The following is a 26024-nucleotide window of genomic DNA, read 5'->3' as shown; positions in this document are numbered from 1 at the left end:
AACCGGGTGAAGAACAAGGCCCACCTAGCCTGGCAAGGGTTCAGCCTCCTCGCTGCCCGGATGTACTCCAGGTTATGGTGGTAAGTCCAGACGAGGAAAGGGTGTTTAGACCCCTCGAGCCAGTGCCTCCACGCTGTCAGGGCTCTGACAACAGCCAACAGCTCCCCATCATCAACGTTATAGTTCTGCTCCGCCGGGCTGAGCTTCTTAGAGAAGAAGGCACAGGGGCGGAGCTTGAGTGGCGTGCCCGAGCGTTGGGATAGGACAGTGTCTACCCCTACCTCGGATGCGTCCACCTCCACTACGAATGGCAATGAGGGATCGGGATGGACCAGTACCGGGGCTGAGGTGAACAGAGCCCTCAGGGTACTGAAAGCCCTGTCAGCCTCAGCAGAGCCGGGATGGCCCACCCTTCGAGAGAGGTGATGGGGGCTGCGACCTTGCCAAAGCCCTGGATAAACCTCCGATAGTAATTGGCAAAGCCAATGAAGCTCTGCACCTCCTTAACCGTGGTTGGAGTCTGCCAATTTACGCACGGCTGAAATGCGGTCTCCTTCCATCTCCACACCTGAGGTGGTGATGTGGTATCCGAGGAAGGAGACGGATTGTTGGCAGAACAGACATTTTTCTGCCTTGGTATACAGGTCATGCTCCAACAGTCGCCCAAGAACTCTGCGAACCAGGGACTCATGCTCAGCGCGTAGTGGAATACACCAGGATGTCATCGATGTAGACCACCACACCACGACCAAGCATGTCCCGAAACACCTTGTTCACAAAGGACTGGAAGACGGATGGAGCATTCATCAAACCGTAAGGCATCACCAGGTATTCATAATGCCGTGTGGTGGTGCTAAATGCTGTCTTCAATTCATCCCCTTCCCGGAACAGGTTATACGCATTCCTGAGATCTAATTTCGTGAAGAAGCGTGCCCCATGCATTGATTTGATCACAGAGGAAATGTATTTATTATTTATTTTATTAACCTTTATTAAACTAGCGAAGTCGATTAAGAACAATTCTTATTTACAATGACGGCCTACCCCGGCCAAACCCGGACGACGTTGGGCCAATTGTGCGCCGCCCTATGGGACTCCCAATCACTGCCGGATTGTGATACTGCTTGGAATCGAACCAGGGTCTGTAGTGATGCCTCTAGCACTGAGATGCAGTCGCTTAGACCGCTGCGCCACTCGGGAGCCCTGAGGGATAGAGGATAACTATAGCGAATTGTAATTTTATTAAGTGCAAGGAATCAATGCAAGGGCGCAGACCCCTGTCTTTCTTCACGAAAAAGAAACTTGAGGAGGCGGGTGAAGCAGAGGGACGTATGAACCCCTGATGCAGGTACTCTGAGACGTATGTCTCCATAGCCTCCGTTTCAGCCTGCGACAGGGGATATAAATGACCCTGGGCGGCACAGCGTCTAACCGGAGGTTTATCGCGCAATCCCCCAAGCGATGGGGTGGTAATTTGGTCGCCTGCTTTTTGGCAAAGGCGTGCGCCAAATCGAGGTATTCCGGGGGAATGAGCATGTCTGGACTTTCCACCGTGGTCGCACCAACGGAAACAGCTAGTCACCTACCCTGACACTCTCGCGACCACCCCGTGAGAGCCCTCTGCGGCCATGAAAAGGTGGGGACGTGTAGTGCTAGCTAGGGAAGGCCCAACACAACAGGGAAATCAAGGGACTCAATAATGTGAAACGTGATTCGCTCATTATGGGTCTGCTGCGTAATCATAGTGACTGGTGCGGTAATCTCCCTAACAAAACCTGACCCTAATGGTCGATTGTCAAGTGCTTTGACAGGCAATGGAATAGACAGGGGAACCAGTGTAATACGTAGACTAAGAGCTAAAGACCTGTCCATAAAGTTCCCAGCTGCGCCTGAATCTACCAGCGCCTTACACTGGGGAACTACCGTGTAATCAGGGAAGTTGACGTGGATGGTTAAATGCGCAGCAGAGGGCTCTGAACGAGTGTGGGTTTTTGCTACCTTGGGTGACGCTAGAGTGCCCTGCCTGCCGCTTCCAGAACCAGAAGAACTCTGACGACATCAAGATTGACACTGGATCTGTCGTCCTCCGTTCTCCCGGAACGCTGCACCACCCAGCTCCATCGGAACGTGAGCCGGGGTGAGGGGTGGTGAAACGGTCAGACCCCTTCAAGGACATCCTCTCGAAGCCAGCAGGTTGTCCAACCGTATGGCCATGTACACCAGTTGGTCGAAGGTCAGAGTGGTGTCCCGGCAGGCTAGCTCCCTTCGGACATCCTCATGCAGGCTGCATCAGAAATGGTTGATGAGGGACCGCTCGTTCCACCCGGACCCAGCCGCTAGGGTTCTAAACTCCAGGGCAAAGTCTTGCGCGGTCCTCGTCCCCTGCCTCAGATGGAAGAGATGCTCGCCCGCCTCTCTTCCTTCGGGGGGATGATCAAAGACTACACGGAAGAGGCGAGCGAACTCTCCGTAGCTGTCCAACGCGTCTCCTCCTTCACCCCCCTGACTTCAAGATTTACAGACCGTTATCCCTTCTTTCTTTTCTTTCCAAAACATTTGAGCGTGCTGCCTCTGACCAACTCACTCGCTATCTCTCTCAGAACGATCTTCTTGACCCTTATCAGTCAGGCTTCATTTTGGGTCACTCAACCGAGACTAGTCGATTCTGTGACACAGATGCTCTCCACACTGCCAAAGCTGACTCTCTCTCTTCTGTTGTCATCCTCCTAGATCTATCTGCTGCCTTCGACACCGTGAACCATCAGATCTTCCTCTCCACCCTCTCAGCGCTGGGCGTCTCAGGCTCTGCACACTCTTAGATTGCATCCTACCTGCTAGGCCGCTCCTACCAGGTGACGTGGTGAGGATCTATGTCTGCACCATGTACTCTTACTAGTGGTGTCCCCCAGGGCTCAGTTCTTGGCCTCTCCTCTTTTCTCTTTACACCAAGTCACTCAGCTGCGTCATATCCTCACATGGTCTCTCCTATCATTGCTATGCGGATGACACTCAACTACTTTTCTCTTTCCCTCCATCTCTGCGTGCCTGGCAGATATCTCATCTTGGATGTTGGCCGACCACCTCAAGCTCAACCTTGACAAAACAGAGCTGCTCTTCTTCCCGGGGAAGGCCTGCCCGCTCCAAGACATCACCATCATGGTTGCCAACTCCACGGTGTCCCCCTCCCAGAGTGCAAAGAACCTTGGTGTGACCCTGGACAACACCATGTCGTTCTCTGCAAACATCAAAGCAGTAACTCACTCCTGCAGGTTCATGCTCTACAACATCCGTAGAGTACGACCCTACCTCACACAGGAGGTGACACAGGTCCTAATGCAGGCACTTGTCATCTCCTGTCTGTACTACTTCAACTCGCTGTTGGCTGGGCTCCCCGCTTGTGCCATCAAATCCCTGCAATTTATCTAGAACTTCAACCTTCCCAAGTTCTCCCATGTCAACCCGCTCCTCCGCACACACCACTGGCTTCCAGTCGAAGCTCGCATCCACTACAAGACCATGGTACTTACCTACGGAGCAGCAAGAGGAACAGCCCCTCCCTACCTTCAGTCTCTGCAACCCCCCCCCCCCCACCCCCCTTACTAGCACTGAGTTTGCTGATAGCTACTTTATTGAGGCAATATGTACTTACTATGACTGAGATACGTGGTTGTTCCACCTGGATCAGAGCGTCTACTAAATTACTAAAATGTAAATGTAAATGTAAGTGACAGGGCAACAGGATAGATAATAGACTGAGCTGTAGAGCAGCATATGTGGTGAGTGTGTGTGTGTGTGTTGCATCAGTATGCATGTGTATGCATGCGTGTGGGTGTGTGTGGGCGTATGTAGTGTGTGCGTGTATGTGTGTGTGTTGGGGTGTCAGTTTAAGTATGTGTGAGTGTGTGGGTAGAGTCCGGTGTGTGTGCATAGTCAGTGCAAGAGATTTAATAAAAAAAGGGTCAATGCAGGTAGTCTGGGTAGCCATTTGATTAGCTATTTAGCAGTCTTGTTTAGCAGTTTTATTATGCCTTATAGGTAGAAGCTGTTCAAGTCTTCACTGATAAACAGTTATGACGGTTATATTATTTTCATGACAGTCTTCATCCATAACCGTTGGTTACACGGTTATATGGTAATTGTGCCAGCCCTACACACAACAAAAATATAACACCTACTTGACTATAGTGTAATATGCATGCTGTCTGGGTGTAAAGTCCTGTAGACTGTGAATGCACAGCAGCAGTTGAGCTTATGCCCTGTGAGTAATGTGCTCTATGGATAGCATGGCCCCCAGACAGCACACTTCCTGCCTGGCTCAATGACCCAGTCATCCATGGCCAAACAGGACAATAAACATCTCAAGCCATAAGGCCACGTACGGCCAGTCATGAATGAGAATGCTATTGAGCAAATAAAAAGATGTTCAAAGCGTCCTCATCTGCCACTATTAAACTGGTCTGTGACTGTGAATCAAACACATACCCCCTTCCGTGACGTCAGTTGGTCAAACATGGCTGACTGGCTTTCACCACTGTCCAGACCCAGACCGTCGCCTGTGAGCTGTACCTCTCCACACACCCCTCCCTCTCCCCTCCTCAGCCCCCTCTGTGTGACAGAGCAGGGGATAATTTTAGCTCACACACGGAAATAACATTTCAGCATGGATGAACCTCAAGGCACAAATTATGTTCACAATGGTAGTCACTGCTTGAGTTATATTCTAATACTGGAGTTCAGTGTGGTTATGAAATCTAATGGCACCGTTATGAAACCTTATGATTATCATATAATGATATCATGATATAAAGGAGCTGCTGTCATACACTGAGTGTACAAAATATTATGAACATGACATAGACTGACCAGGTGAATCCAGGTGAAAACTGTCATCCCTCACTTATTTAAATCCACTTCAATCAGTGTAGATGAAGGGGAGGAGACAGGTTAAAGAAGGATTTTTAAGCTTTGAGACAATTGAGACATGGATTGTGTATGTGTGCCATTCAGAGGGTGAATGGGCGAGACAAAATATTTAAGTGTCTTTGAACGGGGTATGGTAGTAGGTGCCAGGCGCACCGGTTTGTGTCAAGAACTGCAACGCTGCTGTTTTTTTCACGCTCAACAGTTTCCCGTGTGTATCAAGAATGGTCCACCACCCAAAGGCCAACTTGACACAACTGTGGGAGGCATTAGAATCAACATGGGCCAGCATCCCTGTAGAATGCTTTCGACACCTTGTAGAGTCCATGCCCTGATGAATTGAGGCTGTTCTGAGAGCAAAAGGGGGTGCAACTCAATATTAGGAAGGTGTTCCTAATATTTTGTATACTGAGTGTATAGTCCCTTGTTTTGATGCTGAAAAATCTACTTTTGAAAAATGGAGTACTTTCAAAGTGTCCTGTGGTGAAGATAACCCTTCTTCCCTGTTCCAGAGACCTGGACTGTCTGGGGGGAAAGAACCGTGCATCAGTAGCCCTGCCCATCGAGGAGGTCCTCCAGACCCTCAATGACCTCATCACCTACTTCCAGGTGCCTGACGCTGAGCTGGAGCACGAGGAGAAACAGATAATGCTGCGCTCTCTCAAGAACCGACAGAACCTCTTCAAACAGGAAGTGAGTTCATCCACACATGAAGTGTCGGGTCGCATTCCTGCCTGACGGTTGCTTGGCAGCAGAGGACAATAAAAGTCAAAAGTCAGGGGTTTCAATTGTGATTAAGGCAATTTTAGTAAGTGGTCATTGCAGGAGCCGGGCTTAAACGCAGTGTTGCCAAGACACACTGTTTTTAAAGGCTAAATCAATGGATTCTTGGTACAGTATTTCAATGCCATATTGTATTTCAGAGCATTGCTTTTCAACTGTCAGCAGTTTTGTTCTGGGTTTTTCTGTGACAACAATGCAGTGGAGCCTTTTGATAAGCCTCTCTGCCCAAAATTGTTCTCATCAATTATTAAACGTCAGTTGCCTAACCTTGTGCCTGTGATGTTAAATACACAACGTCAACTACTCTCCCTAACTCAAACAAAAGCTGTTGCTGTGGATTTAATTTTCCCCAGTGGTTCACTTTGTCTTCAAGCAATAAGTTGATAACATGAATTAATGTAAAATAGCTGTGTGCAGTGTTTACATAATTGGTATTACCATACACAACACTGTTTCCGGCATACACAGATCCTGCCCTTGGAATGTTTCAATAACCCATCTATATCCCAGCCTACACACTTCTCTATAATTGTATTAACATCCCAAAATGACTATTTTCCATGCCACTCTCCCATACATTACAGTTGTAAGGTCAATTTTTCATTGTTGACAGCTGATAGGCTTTTCATGGAGTTATAAATCACCTGCAATTTCCCTTCCTCACAGCTGGGCCTGCTGCTTAGCATACCTGATCGCTATTACTGTCCTAGATTAATCATCAAGGCATAGGAGAGACTAGGAGCAGGTTAAATGAGGACACATGATGATGATGTCAGAGTAATGATGGATGTGTCTTTGTTTCAGGGCATGCTGACGCTGGTGTCCTGCTGCATTGACCGTCTCAACGTGTACAACAGTGCAGCCCACTTCGGGGAGTGTGCCGGGGCAGATGCTGGGGCTTCCTGGAAGGACATCCTTAACCTGCTCTATGAGCTGCTGGGTGAGAGAGACAATAGAAGAGTCCTCCAAGGAGTCTTATAAACAAGTCATCACACCAATACAGTAACAATCACATCAAGAGTCACAGTAAAGAAAATGGGTAAACACAACAGTAGACAAAGACAGGACAACCTGTCTGCCCCTTGTTTGCTTGTTACACACACGCGCACACAAACACACACACGCACACACACTTCACAGTAATCAATCACAGGGACCTGAGTCATTGTAGCCTGCAATGAAAGCCCTGGCCATCTCTGTGTCCCAGTACTGCTCTTACTGCTGCCGTGGAATTATTTGTCTCAGCTGAGCTGGCATTTACAGAGCCGTTTATGGTCCTCTAGGCACCCTAGGGTGGTGTTTCCCCACCTTACACTCCTGTCTGTGAGGATGCCTCAGTTAGGGCTGGCACAATTACTGTATAACCGTGTAACCAACAGGTATGGATGAAGACTGTCATGAAAATAAAATAACAGTCATAACCGTAAAAAATAATATACAGTTGAAGTCGGAAGTTTACATACACCTTAGCCAAATACATTTAAACTCAGTTTTTCACAATTTCTGACATTTAATCCAAGTAAAAATTCCCTCTCTTTGGTCAGTTAGGATCACCACTTTATTTTAAGAATGTGAAATGTCAGAATAATAATAGAGAGAATGATTTATTTCAGCTTTTATTTATTTCATCACATTCCCAGTGGGTCAAAAGTTTACATACACTCAATTAGTATTTGGTAGCGTTGCCTTTAAATTGCTTAACTTGGGTCAAACGTTTCGGGTAGCCTTCCACAAGCTGAATTTTGGCCCATTCCTCCTGACAGAGCTGATGTAACTGAGTCAGGTTTGTAGGCCTCCTTGCTCGCACACGTGTTTTCAGTTCTGCCCACACATTATCTATAGGATTGAGGTCAGGGCTTTGTGATGGCCACTCCAATACCTTTACTTTGTTGTCCTTAAGCCATTTTGCCACAACTTTGGAGTCAACTTTGGAGTCACTTGGGGTCATTGTCCATTTGGAAGACCCATTTGCGACCAAGCTTTAACTTCCTGACTGATGTCTTGAGATGTTGCTTCAATATATCCACATAATTTTCCTTCCTCATGATGCCATCTATTTTGTGAAGTGCACCAGTCCCTCCTGCAGCAAAGCACCCCCACAGCATGATGCTGCCACCCCTGTGCTTCACGGTTGGGATGGTGTTCTTCGGCTTGCAAGCATCCCCCCTTTTCCTCCAAACATAACGATGGTCTTTATGGGCAAACAGTTCTATTTTTGTTTCATCAGACCAGAGGACATTTCTCCACAAAGTACGATCTTTGTCTCCATGTTGCAAACCGTAGGCTGGCTTTTTTATGTCGGTTTTGGAGCAGTGGCTTCTTCCTTGCTGAGCAGCCTTTCAGGTTATGTTGATATAGGACTTGTTTTACTGTGGATATACATTATTTTGTACCTGTTTCCTCCAGCATCTTCACAAGGTCTTTTGCTGTTGTTCTGGGATTGATTTGCACTTTTCACACCAAAGTACATTCATCTCTAGGAGACAGAACGCGTCTCCTTCCTGAGCGGTATAATAATAATAATATGCCATTTAGCAGACGCTTTTATCCAAAGCGACTTACAGTCATGCGTGCATAAATTTTTTTTGTTGTGTATGGGTGGTCCCGGGGATCGAACCCACTACCTTGGCGTTACAAGCGCCGTGCTCTACCAGCTGAGCTACAGAGGACCACAATGTATGTATGACGGCTGAGTGGTCCCATGGTGTTTATACTTGCGTACTATTGTTTGTACAGATGAACATAGTACCGTCACGCATTTGGAAATTGCTCCCAAGGATGAACCAGACTTGTGGAGGTCTACGATGTTTTTTCTGAGGTCTTGGCTGATTTCTTTTGATTTTCCCATGATGTCAAGCAAAGAGACACTGAGTTTGAAGGTAGGCCTTGAAATACATCCACAGGTACACCTCCAATTGACTCAAATGATGTCAATTAGCCTATCAGAAGCTTCTAAAGCCATTACATAATTTTCTGGAATTTTCAAGCTGTTGAAAGGCACAGTCAACTTAGTGTATGTAAACCTCTGACCCACTGGAATTGTGATACAGTGAATTATAAGTGAAATAATCTGTCTGTAAACAATTGTTGGAACAATTACTTGTGTCATGCCCAAAGTAGATGTCCTAACCGACTTGCCAAAACTATAGTTTGTTAACAAGAAATATGTCGAGTGGTTGAAAAAACGATTTTTAATGACTCCAACCTAAGTGTATGTAAACTTCCGACTTCAACTGTATATATACATTATATTGTTATATACAGTACCAGTCAAAAGTTTGGACACCTACTCATTCAAGGGTTTTTCTTTATTTTTACTATTTTCTACATTGTAGAATAATAGTGAAGATATCAAAACTATGAATTAACACATATAGAATTATGTAGTAACCAAAAAAGTGTTAAACAAATCAAAACATATTTTATATTTGAGATTCTTCAAATAGCCACCCTTTGCCTTGATGACAGCTTTGCACACTCTTGGCATTCTCTCCAGCATCACGTGGAATGCTTTTCCAACAGTCTTGAAGGAGTTACCACATATGCTAAGCACTTGTTGGCTGCTCTTCCTTCACACTGCCGTCCGACTCATCTCAATTGGGTTGAGATTGTGGAGGCCAGGTCATCTGATGCAGCACTCCATCACTCTCCTTCTTGGTAAAATAGCCCTTACACAGCCTGGAGGTGTGTTGGGTCATTGTCCTGTTGAAAAATAAATGATAGTCCCACTAAGCCAAAACCAGATGGGTTGGCGTATCGCTGCAGAATGCTGTGGTAGCCATGCTCGTTAAGTGTGCTTTGAATTCTAAATAAATCATAGACAGTGTCACCAGCAAAGCACCCCCACACCATAACACCTCCTCCTCCACGCTTTACGGTGGGAACTACACATGCAGAGATAATCCGTTCACCCACACCTCATCTCACAAAGACACGGCGGATGGAACCAAACATTTCCAATTTGGACTCCAGACCAAAGGACACATTTCCACCGGTCTAATGTCCATTGCTCGTTTTTCTTGGCCCAAGCAGGTCTCTTATTATTATTGGTGTCCTTTAGTAGTGGTTTATTTGCAGCAATTCGACCATGACGGCCTGATTCACACAGTTCCCACTGAACAGTTGATGTTGAGATGTGTCTGTGACTTGAACTCTGTGAAGCATTTATTTGGGCTGCAATTTCTGAGGCTGGTAACTCTAATGAACTTATCCTCTGCAGCAAAAGTAACTGTGGGTCTTCCATTCCTGTGGCGGTCCTCATGAGAGCCAGTTTCATCATAGCGCTTGATGGCTTTTGCGACTGCACTTGAAGAAACTTTCAAAGTTCTTGAAATGTTCCGTATTGACTGACCTTCATGTCTTAAAGTAATGATGGACTGTCGTTTCTCTTTGGTTATTTGAGCTGTTCTTGCCATAATAGGGACGTGATAGGGACGTGGTCTTTTACCAAATAGGGCTGTCTTCTGTATTCTGTATGGCATTTGTGCGGTTGAGTCAGTTTCTGAGGTGATGAAACTTTGTTGCTCCTTGCTGAAACAAGCAAGGTGTACTAGAAAATGAGTCTTCAGTTGCTCTCCCTGCAGCAGCAGCACACATAGAAATATAAATTAATAGAACGGTCTTGGAACCTCTAATCCTGGCAATTTGACTGGTAAACTCTTGGGTACACTCACAATGGCTGCTTGCTATTGTGATGCAATAATTTCCATGGTAATGTAGAATGTTCATTCCAATTATGTTAAAGGGGAATAATGTGGCTTATACAATGGAATGTATTTTTTCTAATGTCAGTTGAGTTGAATGTCAGTTGAGTTGAATCACAGCACATATTGACACATCCTGCTTTTACTTCCTGCTTTGCTCCTTGCAATGGCCGCCAGTCCACCCATTTTGCCAGTGGTCCCAACTCCGGTCCTCGAGTACCCCCAACAGTACATATTTTTATTGTAACCCCGGACAAGCACACCTGTAATGTTCCCTTCACATTTTTTACATTTACATTTTAGTCATTTAGCAGACGCTCTTATCCAGAGCGACTCACAGGAGCAATTAGGGTTAAGTGCCTTGCTCAAGGGCACATTTACGTCATTTAGCAGACGCTCTTATCCAGAGCGACTACAAATTGGTGCATTCACCCTATAGCCAGTGGGATAACCACTTTACAATAATACTTTTTTTTTTTTTTTTTTGGGGGTAGAAGGATTACTTTATCCTATCCCAGGTGTTCCTTAAAGAGGTGGGGTTTTAAATGTCTCCGAAAGGTGGTGAGTGACTCCGCTGTCCTGGCGTCGTGAGGGAGCTTGTTCCACCATTGGGGTGCCAGAGCAGCGAACAGCTTTGACTGGGCTGAGCGGGAACTATGCTTCCGCAGAGGAAGGGAGCCAGCAGGCCAGAGGTGGATGAACGCAATGCCCTCGCCTGGGTGTAGGGACTGATCAGAGCCTGAAGGTACGGAGGTGCCGTTCCCTCACTGCTCCATAGGCAAGCACCATGGTCTTGTAACGGATGCGAGCTTCAACTGGAAGCCAGTGGAGTGTGCGGAGGAGCGGGGTGACGTGGAGAGAACTTGGGAAGGTTGAACACCAGACGGGCTGCGGCATTCTGGATGAGTTGTAGGGGTTTAATGGCACAGGCAGGGAGCCCAGCCAACAGCGAGTTGCAGTAATCCAGACGGGAGATGACAAGTGCCTGGATTAGGACCTGTGCCGCTTCCTGTGTAAGGCAGGGTCGTACTCTCCGAATGTTGTAGAGCATGAACCTGCAGGATCGGGTCACCGCCTTGATGTTGGCGGAGAACGACAGGGTGTTGTCCAGGGTCACGCCAAGGCTCTTCGCACTCTGGGAGGAGGACACAACGGAGTTGTCAACCGTGATGGCGAGATCATGGAACGGGCAGTCCTTCCCCGGGAGGAAGAGCAGCTCCGTCTTGCCAGGGTTCAGCTTGAGGTGGTGATCCGTCATCCATACTGATATGTCGGCCAGACATGCAGAGATGCGATTCGCCACCTGGTTATCAGAAGGGGGAAAGGAGAAGATTAGTTGTGTATCGTCAGCGTAGCAATGATAGGAGAGGCCATGTGAGGATATGACAGAGCCAAGTGACTTGGTGTATAGCGAGAATAGGAGAGGGCCTAGAACTGAGCCCTGGGGGACACCAGTGGTGAGAGCACGTGGTGCGGAGACAGCTTCTCGCCACGCCACTTGGTAGGAGCGACCGGTCAGGTAGGACGCAATCCAGGAGTGAGCCGCGCCGGAGATGCCCAGCTCGGAGAGGGTGGAGAGGAGGATCTGATGGTTCACAGTATCAAAGGCAGCAGACAGGTCTAGAAGGACAAGAGCAGAGGAGAGAGAGTTAGCTTTAGCAGTGCGGAGAGCCTCCGTGACACAGAGAAGAGCAGTCTCAGTTGAATGACCAGTCCTGAAACCTGACTGGTTTGGATCAAGAAGGTCATTCTGAGAGAGATAGCAAGAGAGTTGGCTAAAGACGGCACGCTCAATAGTTTTGGAAAGAAAAGAAAGAAGGGATACTGGTCTGTAGTTGTTGACATCAGTGGGATCGAGTGTTGGTTTTTTGAGAAGGGGGTGCAACTCTCGCTCTCTTGAAGACGGAAGGGACATGGCCAGCGGTCAAGGATGAGTTGATCAGCGAGGTGAGGTAGGGGAGAAGGTCACCGGAGATGGTCTGGAGAAGAGAGGAGGGGATGGGGTCAAGCGGGCAGGTTGTTGGGCGGCCTGCAGTCACTAGTCGCAAGATTTTATCTGGAGAGAGAGGGGAGAAAGAAGTCAAAGCATAGGGTAGGGCAGTGTGAGCATGACCAGCAGTGTCATTAGACTTAACAAACGAGGATCGGATGTCGTCAACCTTTTTTTCAAAGTGGTTGACAAAGTCATCCACAGAGAGGGAGGAGGGGAGCACAATGACAGTGGTGAAGAAGGCGTGTGTATTGCTATTGTATTGGCTAGATATTGGGCTCCCGAGTGGTGCCGTGGTCTAAGGCACTGCATCTCAGTGCTTGAGGCGTCACTACAGACCCCCTGGTTCGATTCCAGGCTGTATCACAACCGGCCGTGAGTGGGAGTCCCATAGGGTGGCGCACAATTGGCCCAGCGTCGTCCGGGTTTGGCCAGTGTAGGCCGTCATTGTAAAGAATAATTTGTTCTTAACTGACTTGCCTAGTTAAATGAAGGTTAAAAAATAAATGAATATGTCTGCATTGTTGGAGCTAGAAACATAAGCATAAGATAACATCTTAACGTTGGTTTACCGTCACCTAAAATTCCATCACAGCCCTAGCCTCAGTACACATGCACTCTAGCAACACACACATACACACACACAAACACATATGCATTCATGCTACACACATCACAGTTGCTGCACAATAGCACAGTAGCTCAGTTGATAGAGCATGGCGTACGCCAGGGTTGTGGGTTCGATTCCCTCAGGGGGTATGAAAAAAAATAAAAAAAGTATAATAATAATCTGACTAACTGTAAGTCGCTCTGGATAAGAGCGTCTGCTAAATGACTTAAATGTAAAATGAGACATTTACTTTGTTTGTATTCTCATCTTTTCTTATTTCTTATTGTTGTTTCATTGTCGAGAAGGAACCTGCAAGTAAGCATTTCGTTGGACGGTGTATACCATGTGTATCCTGTACATACAACTAACTTAAACACACACACACACACACACACACACACACACACACATACACACACATACAAACAGGGGCTTGGGCTGGGGCTGGAGCTCGTTGCTGGGGCTGGGAGTGGATAAAGATAGCATGCAGATTTCACATCTGTGTGAAGTGCTTCCAGGGCTTCTACCCAACATCTCCCCCAGCACATGTCTACAGCACACTCCCAGCCAAGCTGGACTGCCCATGCTCACCAGATGGCTTCAATACCACTTTTACCCATATCCTTGAGTTAGGCCTCTAATTGTTAGAATACGGTCTTTCAGAGTGGGAAAAACCAGTCCAACCTTACATGTCAGTTGTACATTATAGTCATTCCCTCTTGGTAGTAGGAGCACGTCTCCCTCTCAGAAACTTCCCAGTTCTAGTGTCCGTATCATTGTCTGAGCCCTTCACAGCGTGTTTACATGGTGCTTTCTCCTCATGGGGAGCATTAATGTGCAGACCACGTCCCCCCTCTCATATTCCCTCCTCCACACACCTGCACCAGCTAAATGGATTTGCGAGCTAGGCCTCCTCTCCTCTGTCTATGCCAGGCGACCCTGTCATTTCTTGCTGGGACAACTCTCCTTTCCTCTTCCCCTGATGTCACGCCCTTCCTCTGCTGCTTAATTAATATGCGTAAAGGCTTCGAAGAAGGACACTACTCTTTCCTTGGCATGGAGTGTGGTTTAAGGTGTGTTTTGTGTGACGTTGTTGTTGTGTAAGATGTAAGGTTTGGCAGTGTTGTTGGCTGTAGACCAAAGACAAGCAATTTGATTATATGTTACCTGTCTTCTTCCCTTGACTGACATGGGTGTCATTGTTTGTTGCGGATGATGTGCAGTGTTTTTCTATAGGAGCTATGTTTTTGCTGTACTGTAGGTCAAAGATAAGCAATTTGCATTATCCTCTTCAAACTTGCCAACTGGATATGTAACGTGTCTGTAATATGTCTCCTCCTCTTGACCTGTGACCTTGTCCATGTGTCCTGTAGCTGCGCTGATCCGAGGCAACAGGAACAACTGCACCCAGTTTTCCAACAACCTGGACTGGCTGGTCAGCAAGCTGGAGAGACTGGAGTCCTCCTCAGGTACCATGATAACGCCATGACACGTGTTTAAATGATAACATGATACCACCATGACACGTTTAAATGATAACATGATACCACCATGACACGTTTAAATGATAACATGATACCACCATGACACGTTTAAATGATAACATGATACCACCATGACACGTGTTTAAATGATAACATGATACCACCATGACACGTTTAAATGATAACATGATACCACCATGACACGTTTAAATGATAACATGATACCACCATGACACGTGTTTAAATGATAACATGATACCACCATGACACGTGTTTAAATGATAACATGATACCACCTGGACTCGTGTTTAAATGATAACATGATAACAACATGACACATGTTTATGAGGACAACAATGGAAATAAGCCTGCAGCCTTTATTGTGCTTTTATCCTTGCAAATTTTTGTATCTACGTAATGTCTCTGGCTGGAGCAGCCTACTTCTTTTAATTATCCAATCGATTCAGTCAATCAATCAATCAATCAATAAAGCTAAAGCTCTGTGTGACCTTGTCCTACCACTCCTTGACCTGCATGCTGACTGCACATGGTTTAAAAGGTGATGTGTAGTTGGATTACACTGTTGTAAACCCCAGAGCTGGTGTTTAGAGTCCTGGATGGGTTTAGTAATGCCTGGCCATGTATTATCATACCCTCTTCTTGTGCTCAGGAGCATGTGTTTGAGAAACAACCCTTTGTGTCTTGTTCCCTTGTCCTCTGTGGCTGTTAATTGGTGATTTGCCATGGCAGGCATACTGGAGGTTCTCCACTGCATTCTAATTGAGAGCCCGGAGGCTCTAAATATCATCCAGAGAGGACACATCAAGTCCATCATCTCCCTGCTCTACAAACATGGACGCAACCACAAGGTGAGCTGGAACCGGAGGAGGAGCTGTATCAAATATATCAGCATGATCAAATGAATATACTGTAACTACATAGTTTTTGTTTTGATTCTATTTATCCATCACAAGAGCTTGACCACAGTTTCTTATAGCACAGTAATTCACAGATGAGCCTGCATTTTATTAGTACACCCAGTGCTGACAGGGCTGCAGAGTTGTTGTTCAAATCAAATCAAATTGTATTTGTCGCATGCGCCTAATTTCACCTTACAGTGAAATGCTTACAAGCCCTTAACCAACAATGCAGTTTTAAGAAAAATAAGTGTTAAGTAAAAAATAGGTAAGTTAAAAAAAATAAAAACATAATTAAAGAGCAACAGTAAAATAACAGTAGCGAGGCTATATTCAGGGAGTACCGGTACAGAGTCAATGTGCGGGGGCACAGGTTAGTTGAGGTAATTGAGGTATATGTACATGTAGGTAGTGTTAAAGTGACTATGCATAGATAATAAACAGAGAGTAGCAGCAGCGTAAAATAGGGGTTGGGTGGGGGGGTGGGGACAATGCAAATAGTCCGGGTAGCCATTTGATTAGCTGTTCAGGAGTCTTATGGCTTGGGGGTAGAAGCTGTTAAGAAGCCTTTTGGACCTAGACTTGGCGCTCCGGTACCGCTTGCCGTGCGGTAGCAGAGAGAACAGTCTATGACTGGAGTCTTTGACAATTTTTAGGGCCTTCCTCTGACACCGCCTGGTATTCTTTTTTTTTTTTCACCTTTATTTAACCAGGTAAGCCAGTTGAGAACAAGTTCTCATTTACAACTGCGACCTGGTATAGATGTCCTGGATGGCAGGATGCTTGGCGCCAGTGATGTACTGGGCAGTACGCACTATCCTCTGTAGTGCCTTGCGGTCGGAGGCCGAGCAGTTGCCATACCAGGCAGTGATGCAACCAGTCAGAATGATCTCGATGGTGCAGCTGTAGAACCTTTTGAGGATCTGAGGACCCATGCCAAATCTTTTCAGTCTCCTGAGGGGGAATAGGCTTTGTCGTACCCTCTTCACGACTGTCTTGGTGTGTTTGGACCATGATAATTTGTTGGTGATGTGGACACCAAGGAACTTGAAGCTCTCAACCTGCTCCACTACAGCCCCGTCGATGAGAATGGGGCCGTGCTCGGTCCTACTTTTCCTGTTGGGGCTGGGCATTTGACTGTAATGTGTATAGGCATTGTGTAGCAATATGTTTACATTTAAATTAGATCTCCAGCGGGGCTGCCATCTCCTTTGTCATAAATCACAGTGGTTGTATCATTTAGCTGTAGCCCCTCATAAAGCCACTGATAATAAAGCACAGGTCTTGGCCTGGCGCCCTTGGCTGCCGTTCCTTGCCCATTTAATTCCTCTGCTTTATAAAGCCAGGATGGGCCCACATGCATCAAAATGACATTACTGGATGTGGCTTCTCCTGATTAGCATCTCTCAATAATTATGACTGGCTGCATTAAAGAGTGGCTGAATTTTTTTCTGCTGCTCATTAATAAAAAAAGAGATTTGAGTCTTGGGGTGTGGTTCGATGTGGGTGTGTTATGTTTGCTTTATCGTACCCTGGAAGTTACTGTTGTTTGTCCCTATTGAGGCACGGTAGCAACAACATAGCCACTGTCACGATCGTCGTTAGATGAAGCGGACCTAGGCGCAGCGTGATATGCATACATTCTTTTATTTACAGTACACAACACGAACCAAAACAACAAAACAAACGATACGTGAAGTCCTGGGTTGAACACAAACCTTCCGGAACAAGATCCCACACTAAACAGTGCCAAACAGGCTGCCTAAGTATGGTCCCCAATCAGAGACAACGAGAATCAGCTGCCTCTGAATGGGAACCACCCTGGCCAACATACAGTGGGGAAAAAAAGTATTTAGTCAGTCACCAATTGTGCAAGTTCTCCCACTTAAAAAGATGAGAGAGGCCTGTAATTTTCATCATAGGTACACATCAACTATGACAGACAAAATGAGAAAAAATATTCCAGAAAATCACATTGTAGGATTTTTAATGAATTTATTTGCAAATTATGGTGGAAAATAAGTATTTGGTCAACAACAAAAGTTTCTCAATACTTTGTTATATACCATTTGTTGGCAATGGTCAAACATTTTCTGTAAGTCTTCACAAGGTTTTCACACACTGTTGCTGGTATTTTGGCCCATTCCTCCATGCAGTTCTCCTCTAGAGCAGTGAGGTTTTGGGGCTGTCGCTGGGCAACACGGACTTTCAACTCCCTCCAAAGATTTTCTATGGGGTTGAGATCTGGAGACTGGCTAGGCCACTCCAGGACCTTGAAATGCTTCTTACGAAGCCACTCCTTCGTTGCCCGGGCGGTGTGTTTGGGATCATTGTCATGCTGAAAGACCCAGCCACGTTTCATCTTCAATGCCCTTGCTGATGGAAGGAGGTTTTCACTCAAAATCTCACGATACATGGCCCCATTCATTCTTTCCTTTACACGGATCAGTCGTCCTGGTCCCTTTGCAGAAAAACAGCCCCAAAGCATGATGTTTCCACCCCCATGCTTCACAGTAGGTATGGTGTTCTTTGGATGCAACTCAGCATTCTTTGTCCTCCAAACACGACGAGTTGAGTTTTTACCAAAAAAGTTATATTTTGGTTTCATCTGACCATATGACATTCTCCCAATCCTCTTCTGGATCATCCAAATGCACTCTAGCAAACTTCAGACGGGCCTGGACATGTACTGGCTTAAGCAGGGGGACACGTCTGGCACTGCAGGATTTGAGTCACTGGCGGCGTAGTGTGTTACTGATGGTAGGCTTTGTTACTTTGGTCCCAGCTCTCTGCAGGTCATTCACTAGGTCCCCCCGTGTGGTTCTGGGATTTTTGCTCACTGTTCTTGTGATCATTTTGACCCCACGGGGTGAGATCTTGTGTGGAGCCCCAGATCGAGGGAGATTATCAGTGGTCTTGTATGTCTTCCATTTCCTAATAATTGCTCCCACAGTTGATTTCTTCAAACCAAGCTGCTTACCTATTGCAGATTCAGTCTTCCCAGCCTGGTGCAGGCCTACAATTTTGTTTCTGGTGTCCTTTGACAGCTCTTTGGTCTTGGCCATAGTGGAGTTTGGAGTGTGACTGTTTGAGGTTGTGGACAGGTGTCTTTTATACTGATAACAAGTTCAAACAGGTGCCATTAATACAGGTAACGAGTGGAGGACAGAGGAGCCTCTTAAAGAAGAAGTTACAGGTCTGTGAGAGCCAGAAATCTTGCTTGTTTGTAGGTGACCAAATACTTATTTTCCACCATAATTTGCAAATAAATTCATTAAAAATCCTACTATGTGATTTTCTGGATTTTTTTTCCTCATTTTGTCAATAATAGTTGACGTGTACCTATGATGAAAATTACAGGCCTCTCTCATCTTTTTAAGTGGGAGAACTTGCACAATTGGTGGCTGACTAAATACTTTTTTTCCCCACTGTAGATCTACACGATCTAGATCATGAACATAGAAAATACAACATAGACACTACACACCCTGGCTCAACATTTAAGAGTCCCCAGAGCCAGGGCGTGACAGTACCCCCCCCCCCAAAGGCGCGGACTGCGACCGCGCCAACCAAACACAAGAGGGTAGGGGCCGGGTGGGCATTCCGCCTCGGAGGCGGATCCGGCTCCGGGCGTGACCATCACTCTCTCTCTACCCCCCCGTAGCGCCCCTGGTCTGGTCTGGCCCCGCTGGCCGGAGCTGGACTGGACATCGGTGCCGGACTGACAACGCGCACCACTGGCTTGGTGCGGGGAGCAGGAACAGGCCGGACCGGGCTGGCGACGCGCACCACTGGCTTGGTGCGGGGAGCAGGAACAGGCCGGACCGGGCTGGCGACGCGCACCACAGGCTTGGTGCGGGGGACAGGAACGGGCCGGACCGGGCTGGCGACGCGCACCACTGACTTGGTGCGGGGAGCAGGAACAGGCCGGACCGGGCTGGCGACGCGCACCACTGGTTTGGTGCGAGGGACAGGAACAGGCCGGACCGGGCTGACGACGCGCACCACTGGCTTGGTGCGGGGAGCAGGAACAGGCCGGACCGGGCTGGCGACGCGCACCACTGGCTTGGTGCGGGGAGCAGGAACGGGCTGGACTGGGCTGACGATGCGCACCACTGGCTTGGTGCGGGGAGCAGGAACAGGCCGGACCGGGCTGGCGACGCACACCACAGGCTTGGTGTGAGGGACAGGAACAGGCCGGGCTGGACTCTGGAGACGGACTGGAGGTCTGGAACGGAGAGCTGACACAACCCGTCCTGGCTGAATGCCTATTTCCACACACTCCGTGTGAGGCATCAGCACAGGACGTACAGGGCTGTGCACTCGTACTGACACTACAGCACGTGGCACTGGCGCAGGATATCCGGGACCGAGGAGGGGTACTGGAGGCCACGAGCGTTGAGCCGGCACACTCCGTCCTGGCTGCATGCCCACCTTAGCACGACACGTGCGTGGTGCTAGCACAGGACGTACAGGACTGTGCCGGAACACTCGCGGCACAGTACGTAGCTCCGCATAACTCGGAACCTGCCCAGTCTCACGCTGCCTAGCCTGAGTACGGGGAGTTGGCTCTGCTCTACCTCTAGGCTCCACCAACCACCCTTCCAGCCCCCCAAACCTGGTGGCCTCCTCTCCTAAATCGCCGATGCGCCCTGTAGCTGCCTCCAGCAGCCCCGTCGTCCATGCCGTGTGCCCCCCCAAAAAAAAATTATTGGGGTTGCCTCTCGCGTGTCCGTCGTCGGCACGGTTGGTGCCGTTTCTCCTCTCTTGCCAGGGCCTGTACCTTTGCCCAGGGCCCTCTGCCCGCGAATATGTCCTCCCAAGACCACCATTCGCCCACCTGGGACATCGCCAACTCCTCCTGCTTGGCACGCTGCTTGGTCCTTTTATGGTGGGATCTTCTGTCACGATCGTCGTTAGATGAAGCGGACCAAGGCGCAGCGTGATATGCGTACATTCTTTTATTTGCAGTTCACAACACGAACCAAAACAACAAAACAAACGATACGTGAAGTCCTGGGTTGAACACAAACCTTCCAGAACAAGATCCCACACTAAACAGTGCCAAACAGGCTGCCTAAGTATGGTCCCCAATCAGAGACAACGAGAATCAGCTGCCTCTGATTGGGAACCACCCTGGCCAACATAGATCTACACGATCTAGATCATGAACATAGAAAATACAACATAGACACTACACACCCTGGCTCAACATTTAAGAGTCCCCAGAGCCAGGGCGTGACAGCCACTACCACTTCCTGTGTGATGAGGTGATGTTGAAGGAGTCAGGCGCAGGAGGGTAAATCACAGAATAACAGGCTTTATTCCACAAATACAGATTTACGCAGTAATGCGTCAACATCACTTCAGTGCGCAAAACAGGTGCACTGGAAAATACAAAGCACACAGGGAAAAATCCCAGCGACACAAAGTACACGGAGCTTCACCGAGCTTCACTATCCTCCACAATAAACAATCACACACAAAGACAAGGGGGCAGAGGGAACACTTATACAGGTACTGATGAGGGGATATGAACCAGGTGTGTGTAATAAACAAGACAAAACAAATGGAATGATGAGATGATGAGCGGCAGTGGCTAGAAGGCCAGTGACGACGAACACCGAAGCCTGCCCGAACAAGGAGAGGTGGCAGCTTCGGAGGAAGTCGTGACATCCTGAAAATAGTCTGAATTAATGGAAATCAAGAAATCTGTAATTAATTTTTTTATGCCGAGGAGGTCTTAGTCACACAATTTTACATCAAGCTAAGGTGTTTGGTGCAGTATTTCTCAAATGTGCATGATAAACTAGTCTGTTACCAGAGTGTGTCTGTCTGGCAGTGTTTCATAGGGTTTCATAGTAAATCATGTTACAAAACAGGCCGCGGCGGGACACAAGATGCTCGTGAATGGATTTTGAATTTTGGAATATTGACAAGTGGCATTTGGGATGCAAGTGTGCATCGTCTCAATTCTCATTTTGCCCAAAACATTGGCATACTTGAGTGATCACTATCAAGATCACCGCAGCTCTTTCTCTGTGCATGACAATTCTCCCTAGGGGTTACAATCCCGTGTTACTGGGCAAGTGGGCATGATTGTAATTCAAACCCAACCCTCAAGGAAGTTGTGACGACCTCAGTTACACAAATCTTGCAAAACTCAGTTTTGGAATGTACTGACTTTATGACCATAATTATCCTACTTACGCTTTTTTGTCAATTTTGACACTACAATATATGGTTCTGACTAATACCATGCCACATAGACCGCTATCTACCAGAGAAGTTGTTTTTTAATAGCTAAAGGAAAACGTTTTCCCTTTAATAGTAACATGGAAAAGGACTACGGATGATTTGGTCCTGTTCTCTCTCTCTGTCTCACTTTCTCTCTGTCTTTGTCTCTCTCTCTGTCTGTCTCTGTCTCTGTGTCTCTCTCTCTCTCTCTCAACCTGCAGATTTTGGATGTGCTCTGTTCCCTCTGTGTGTGTAACGGGGTGGCAGTACGAGCCAATCAGAACCTCATCTGCGATCACCTGCTCCCCAAAAGAGATCTGCTTCTCCAGACCCGATTGGTCAATGACGTCCAAAGGTAAAAAGCCATCCAATCCCAGCCCGGAATAATTAGATTAAGACGGTACTGGTTGTAAAGTATGAGGGATATATAGTGTTGGATATCCTTCTCATTGCTGTGTTTGTTTGATTGTATTGTGCAAGGCAACGGTGCATATAACAACATCGATCACAATTACCAGTATGTGATTAAGCCCTAATCTGTGTCTCTGATCTTTGGCAGCATGAGGCCCAACATCTACCTGGGAGTGAGTGAGGGCTCGGCCCAGTATAAGAAGTGGTACTATGAGCTGATGATTGATCAGGTGGATCACTTCTTGACCAGCGACCCCTCTCACCTGCGCGTGGGCTGGGCCACCAACAAGGGTTACGCCCCTTACCCAGGTGGAGGGGAGGGTTGGGGGGGCAATGGGGTGGGGGACGACCTCTACTCTTACGGCTTTGACGGACTTAATCTCTGGTCAGGTCAGTTTGTTTTCATCTGAATCTCAAGCACATTAAGTCACCTGCTTTATAAATGATGAGAAGTCACCCAGAGTTTGGGCCAGATTGTGTCTAGACAGTGTGTGTGTCCTGCACGGCAAATCTCTCTGCCCACTATGTGTGCGTGTGCATGTGTGTGTGCGTGCTTTCGTGTGCGAAAGTGAGTGTGTGTCTTGCAGGTCATATTTCTGTGCTGAGACTGTGGTTTATTGCAGGTCGTATCTCCCGGGCGGTGGCTTCTATTAACCAACACATCCTGACCTCTGAGGATGTGGTGAGCTGTTGTCTGGACCTGGGAGCTCCCAGCATCTCCTTCAGGATCAATGGACAGCCCGTACAGGGCATGTTCGAGAACTTCAACATCGATGGACTCTTCTTCCCTGTTGTCAGCTTTTCCGCTGGGGTCAAGTATGTGTTTGTCTTACACACACACCTGTGTCATTTATTTGAATGAACACGTATACACACATACTGGGCACTCTCCTCAAATTGCTTCCTATTCTCCCTCTAGACTGCACAAAAATCTATCTAATCCATCCCTCCATCATTTCCTCTATATATTAATCCTTAGGGGCTCGGATGCAGGTAGAGGCCTACATCTTACTCACGTATGTTGCCATGGCAACTTCAGATTATGTGATTGACATGTCTGCAAAATGACATTTCAGGCTCTAGCAAGCCTTCCAGGATTTCATGATCGACCCAGTTTTTTGCAGCAAAATGGCATTTTACTATTCTGGACCTCTGTCCGAGACATGACGCTTGACAGCTCAAAACATTTCAGTTCACATCAAATTCCACCAAGGCCTGCAAGCTACACTGTATCTCAATTACCACAATAACATTTTCAGAAGCATTATACAAAATTAACAGGAACTCATATTTAAAGAAATTATTATAGTTATTCTGCATATGTCTGTATGTAAGATGTCACAGGAGAGATGCAGGCCACATCATAGACTGTAAATAACAAACCCTGTGGGGCTTGAACATTTCCTGTCCTCTGTGCAGTGAGCCATGCTACGCAACGGCATACACTTGTTAATAATTGATTGGTGAACTGCACTCAATGAGACTTGGAGTGAATGCGTCATCATCGCTACTACTTCAGCTGCTATTTCGGTTATGGCCCAGGAGGGCTTCTGAGTGGTGGGCTGAAATGTTGCATCATTCTCAGAGTGGGGTTAGTCATAGTCACTCTCTGCTCTGCCGGGCTAAGCTGGAGCTTGGTTAGAGCTGGGCTGGGGATGGTGCTCGGTTAGAGTTGGGCTGGGGCATGGTTAAAGCTGGGTTGGGGCTGGGACTTGATTAAAGCTAGGTTGGGGCTGGGTCTGGGGTTCGGTTAGAGATGGTCTGGGGCTGGGGTTCAGTTAGAGCTGGTCTGGGGCTCGGTTAGAGCTGGACCTCGGTTAGAGTTGGTCTGGGCCTCGGTTAGAGCTGGGCTGGGGCGGCTATAGCTGGTCTGGGCCTCGGTTAGAGCTGGGCTGGGGCGGCTAGAGCTGGTCTGGGCCTCAGTTAGAGCTGGGTTGGGGTTCGGTTAGGGCTGGGTTGGGCCTCGGTTAGAGCTGGGCTTGTGCTGGGGTTCGGTTAGGGCTGGGCTGGGGCTCAGTTAGAGCTGGTCTGGGGCTGGGGCTTGGTTAGAGCTTGGTTGGGGCTCGGTTAGAGCTGGTCTGGGGCTGGGGCTTGGTTATTTATTTTATTTTTTTATTTCACCTTTATTTAACCAGGTAAACCAGTTGAGAACAAGTTCTCATTTACAACTGCGACCTGGCCAAGATAAAGCAAAGCAGTGCGATAAAAACAACAACACAGAGTTACATATGGGGTAAAACAAAACAAAGTCAAAAATACAACAGAAATACATATATATACAGTGTGTGCAAATGTAGCAAGTTATGGAGGTAAGGCAATAAATAGGCTATAGTGCAAAATAATTACAATTAGTATTAACACTGGAATGATAGATGTGCAAGAGATGATGTGCAAATAGAGATACTGGGGTACAAATGAGCAAAATAAATAACAATATAGGGATGAGGTAGTTGGGCGGCTAATTTCAGATGGGCTGTGTACAGGTGCAGTGATCGGTAAGGTGCTCTGACAACTGATGCTTAAAGTTAGTGAGGGAGATAAGTGTCTCCAGCTTCAGAGATTTTTGCAATTTGTTCCAGTCATTGGCAGCAGAGAACTGGAAGGAATGGCGGCCAAAGGAGGTGTTGGCTTTGGGGATGACCAGTGAGATATACCTGCTGGAGCGCAGACTACGGGTGGGTGTTGCTATGGTGACCAATGAGCTAAGATAAGGCGGGGATTTGCCTAGCAGTGATTTATAGATGGCCTGGAGCCAGTGGGTTTGGCGACGAATATGTAGTGAGGACCAGCCAACAAGAGCGTACAGGTCACAGTGGTGGGTATTATATGGGGCTTTGGAGACAAAACGGATGGCACTGTGATAGACTACATCCAATTTGCTGAGTAGAGTGTTGGAGGCTATTTTGTAAATGACATCGCCGAAGTCAAGGATCGGTAGGATAGTCAGTTTTACGAGGGCATGTTTGGCAGCATGAGTGAAGGAGGCTTTGTTGCGAAATAGGAAACCGATTCTAGATTTAACTTTGGATTGGAGATTCTTAATGTGAGTCTGGAAGGAGAGTTTACAGTCTAACCAGACACCTAGATATTTGTAGTTGTCCACATACTCTAGGTCAGACCCGTCGAGAGTAGTGATTCTAGTCGGGTGGGCGGGTGCAAGCAGCGTTCGGTTGAAGAGCATGCATTTAGTTTTACTAGTGTTTAAGAGCAGTTGGAGGCTACTGAAGGATTGTTGTATGGCATTGAAGCTCGTTTGGAGGTTTGTTAACACAGTGTCCAATGAAGGGCCAGATGTATACAAAATGGTGTCGTCTGCGTAGAGGTGGATCTGAGAGTCACCAGCAGCAAGAGCGACGTCATTGATATACACAGAGAAAAGAGTCGGCCTAAGAATTGAACCCTGTGGCACCCCCATAGAGACTGCCATAGGTCCAGACAACAGGCCCTCCGATTTGACACATTGAACTCTATCTGAGAAGTAGTTGGTGAACCAGGCGAGGCAGTCATTTGAGAAACCAAGGCTATTTAGTCTGCCAATAAGAATGCGGTGGTTGACAGAGTCGAAAGCCTTGGCCAGGTCAATGAAAACGGCTGCACAGTACTGTCTATTATCGATCGCGGTTATAATATCGTTTAGGACCTTGAGCGTGGCTGAAGTGCACCCATGACCAGCTCGGAAACCGGATTGCATAGCGGAGAAGGTACGGTGGGATTCGAAATGGTCGGTGATCTGTTTATTGACTTGGCTTTCAAAAACCTTTGAAGGGCAGGGCAGGATGGATATGGGTCTGTAACAGTTTGGTTAGAGCTGGTCTAGGGCTTGGTTAGAGCTGGTCTGGGGGTTGGTTAGAAGTGGTCTGGGGGTTGGTTAGAGCTGGGCTGGGGGTTGGTTAGAGCTGGCCTGGGGCTCGGTTAGAGCTGGTCTGGGGTTCGGTTAGAGCGGGTCTGGGGCTTGGCTAGAGCTGGTGT

At 47.4% G+C, this 26024-nt stretch overlaps 1 protein-coding gene across 1 annotated transcript in view; it reads left to right on the top strand.

Annotated features, from left to right (window-relative positions):
• The window catches only part of LOC121544942 (ryanodine receptor 3), a 217922-nt gene that overhangs the window by 114845 nt on the left and 77053 nt on the right, over nucleotides 1-26024 (top strand). The window contains exons 13-19 of the mRNA XM_045209137.1: nucleotides 5433-5613; nucleotides 6508-6643; nucleotides 14380-14475; nucleotides 15241-15359; nucleotides 21866-21999; nucleotides 22204-22445; nucleotides 22679-22871. Coding sequence (XP_045065072.1) covers nucleotides 5433-5613; nucleotides 6508-6643; nucleotides 14380-14475; nucleotides 15241-15359; nucleotides 21866-21999; nucleotides 22204-22445; nucleotides 22679-22871 — 1101 coding nt within the window. The remainder of the gene's footprint in view (nucleotides 1-5432; nucleotides 5614-6507; nucleotides 6644-14379; nucleotides 14476-15240; nucleotides 15360-21865; nucleotides 22000-22203; nucleotides 22446-22678; nucleotides 22872-26024) is intronic.

The sequence above is a fragment of the Coregonus clupeaformis genome, chromosome 29 (genome assembly GCF_020615455.1).
Source record: "Coregonus clupeaformis isolate EN_2021a chromosome 29, ASM2061545v1, whole genome shotgun sequence".
NCBI lineage: Eukaryota > Metazoa > Chordata > Actinopteri > Salmoniformes > Salmonidae > Coregonus > Coregonus clupeaformis.
This window is presented reverse-complemented; position numbering and strand designations above follow the sequence as displayed.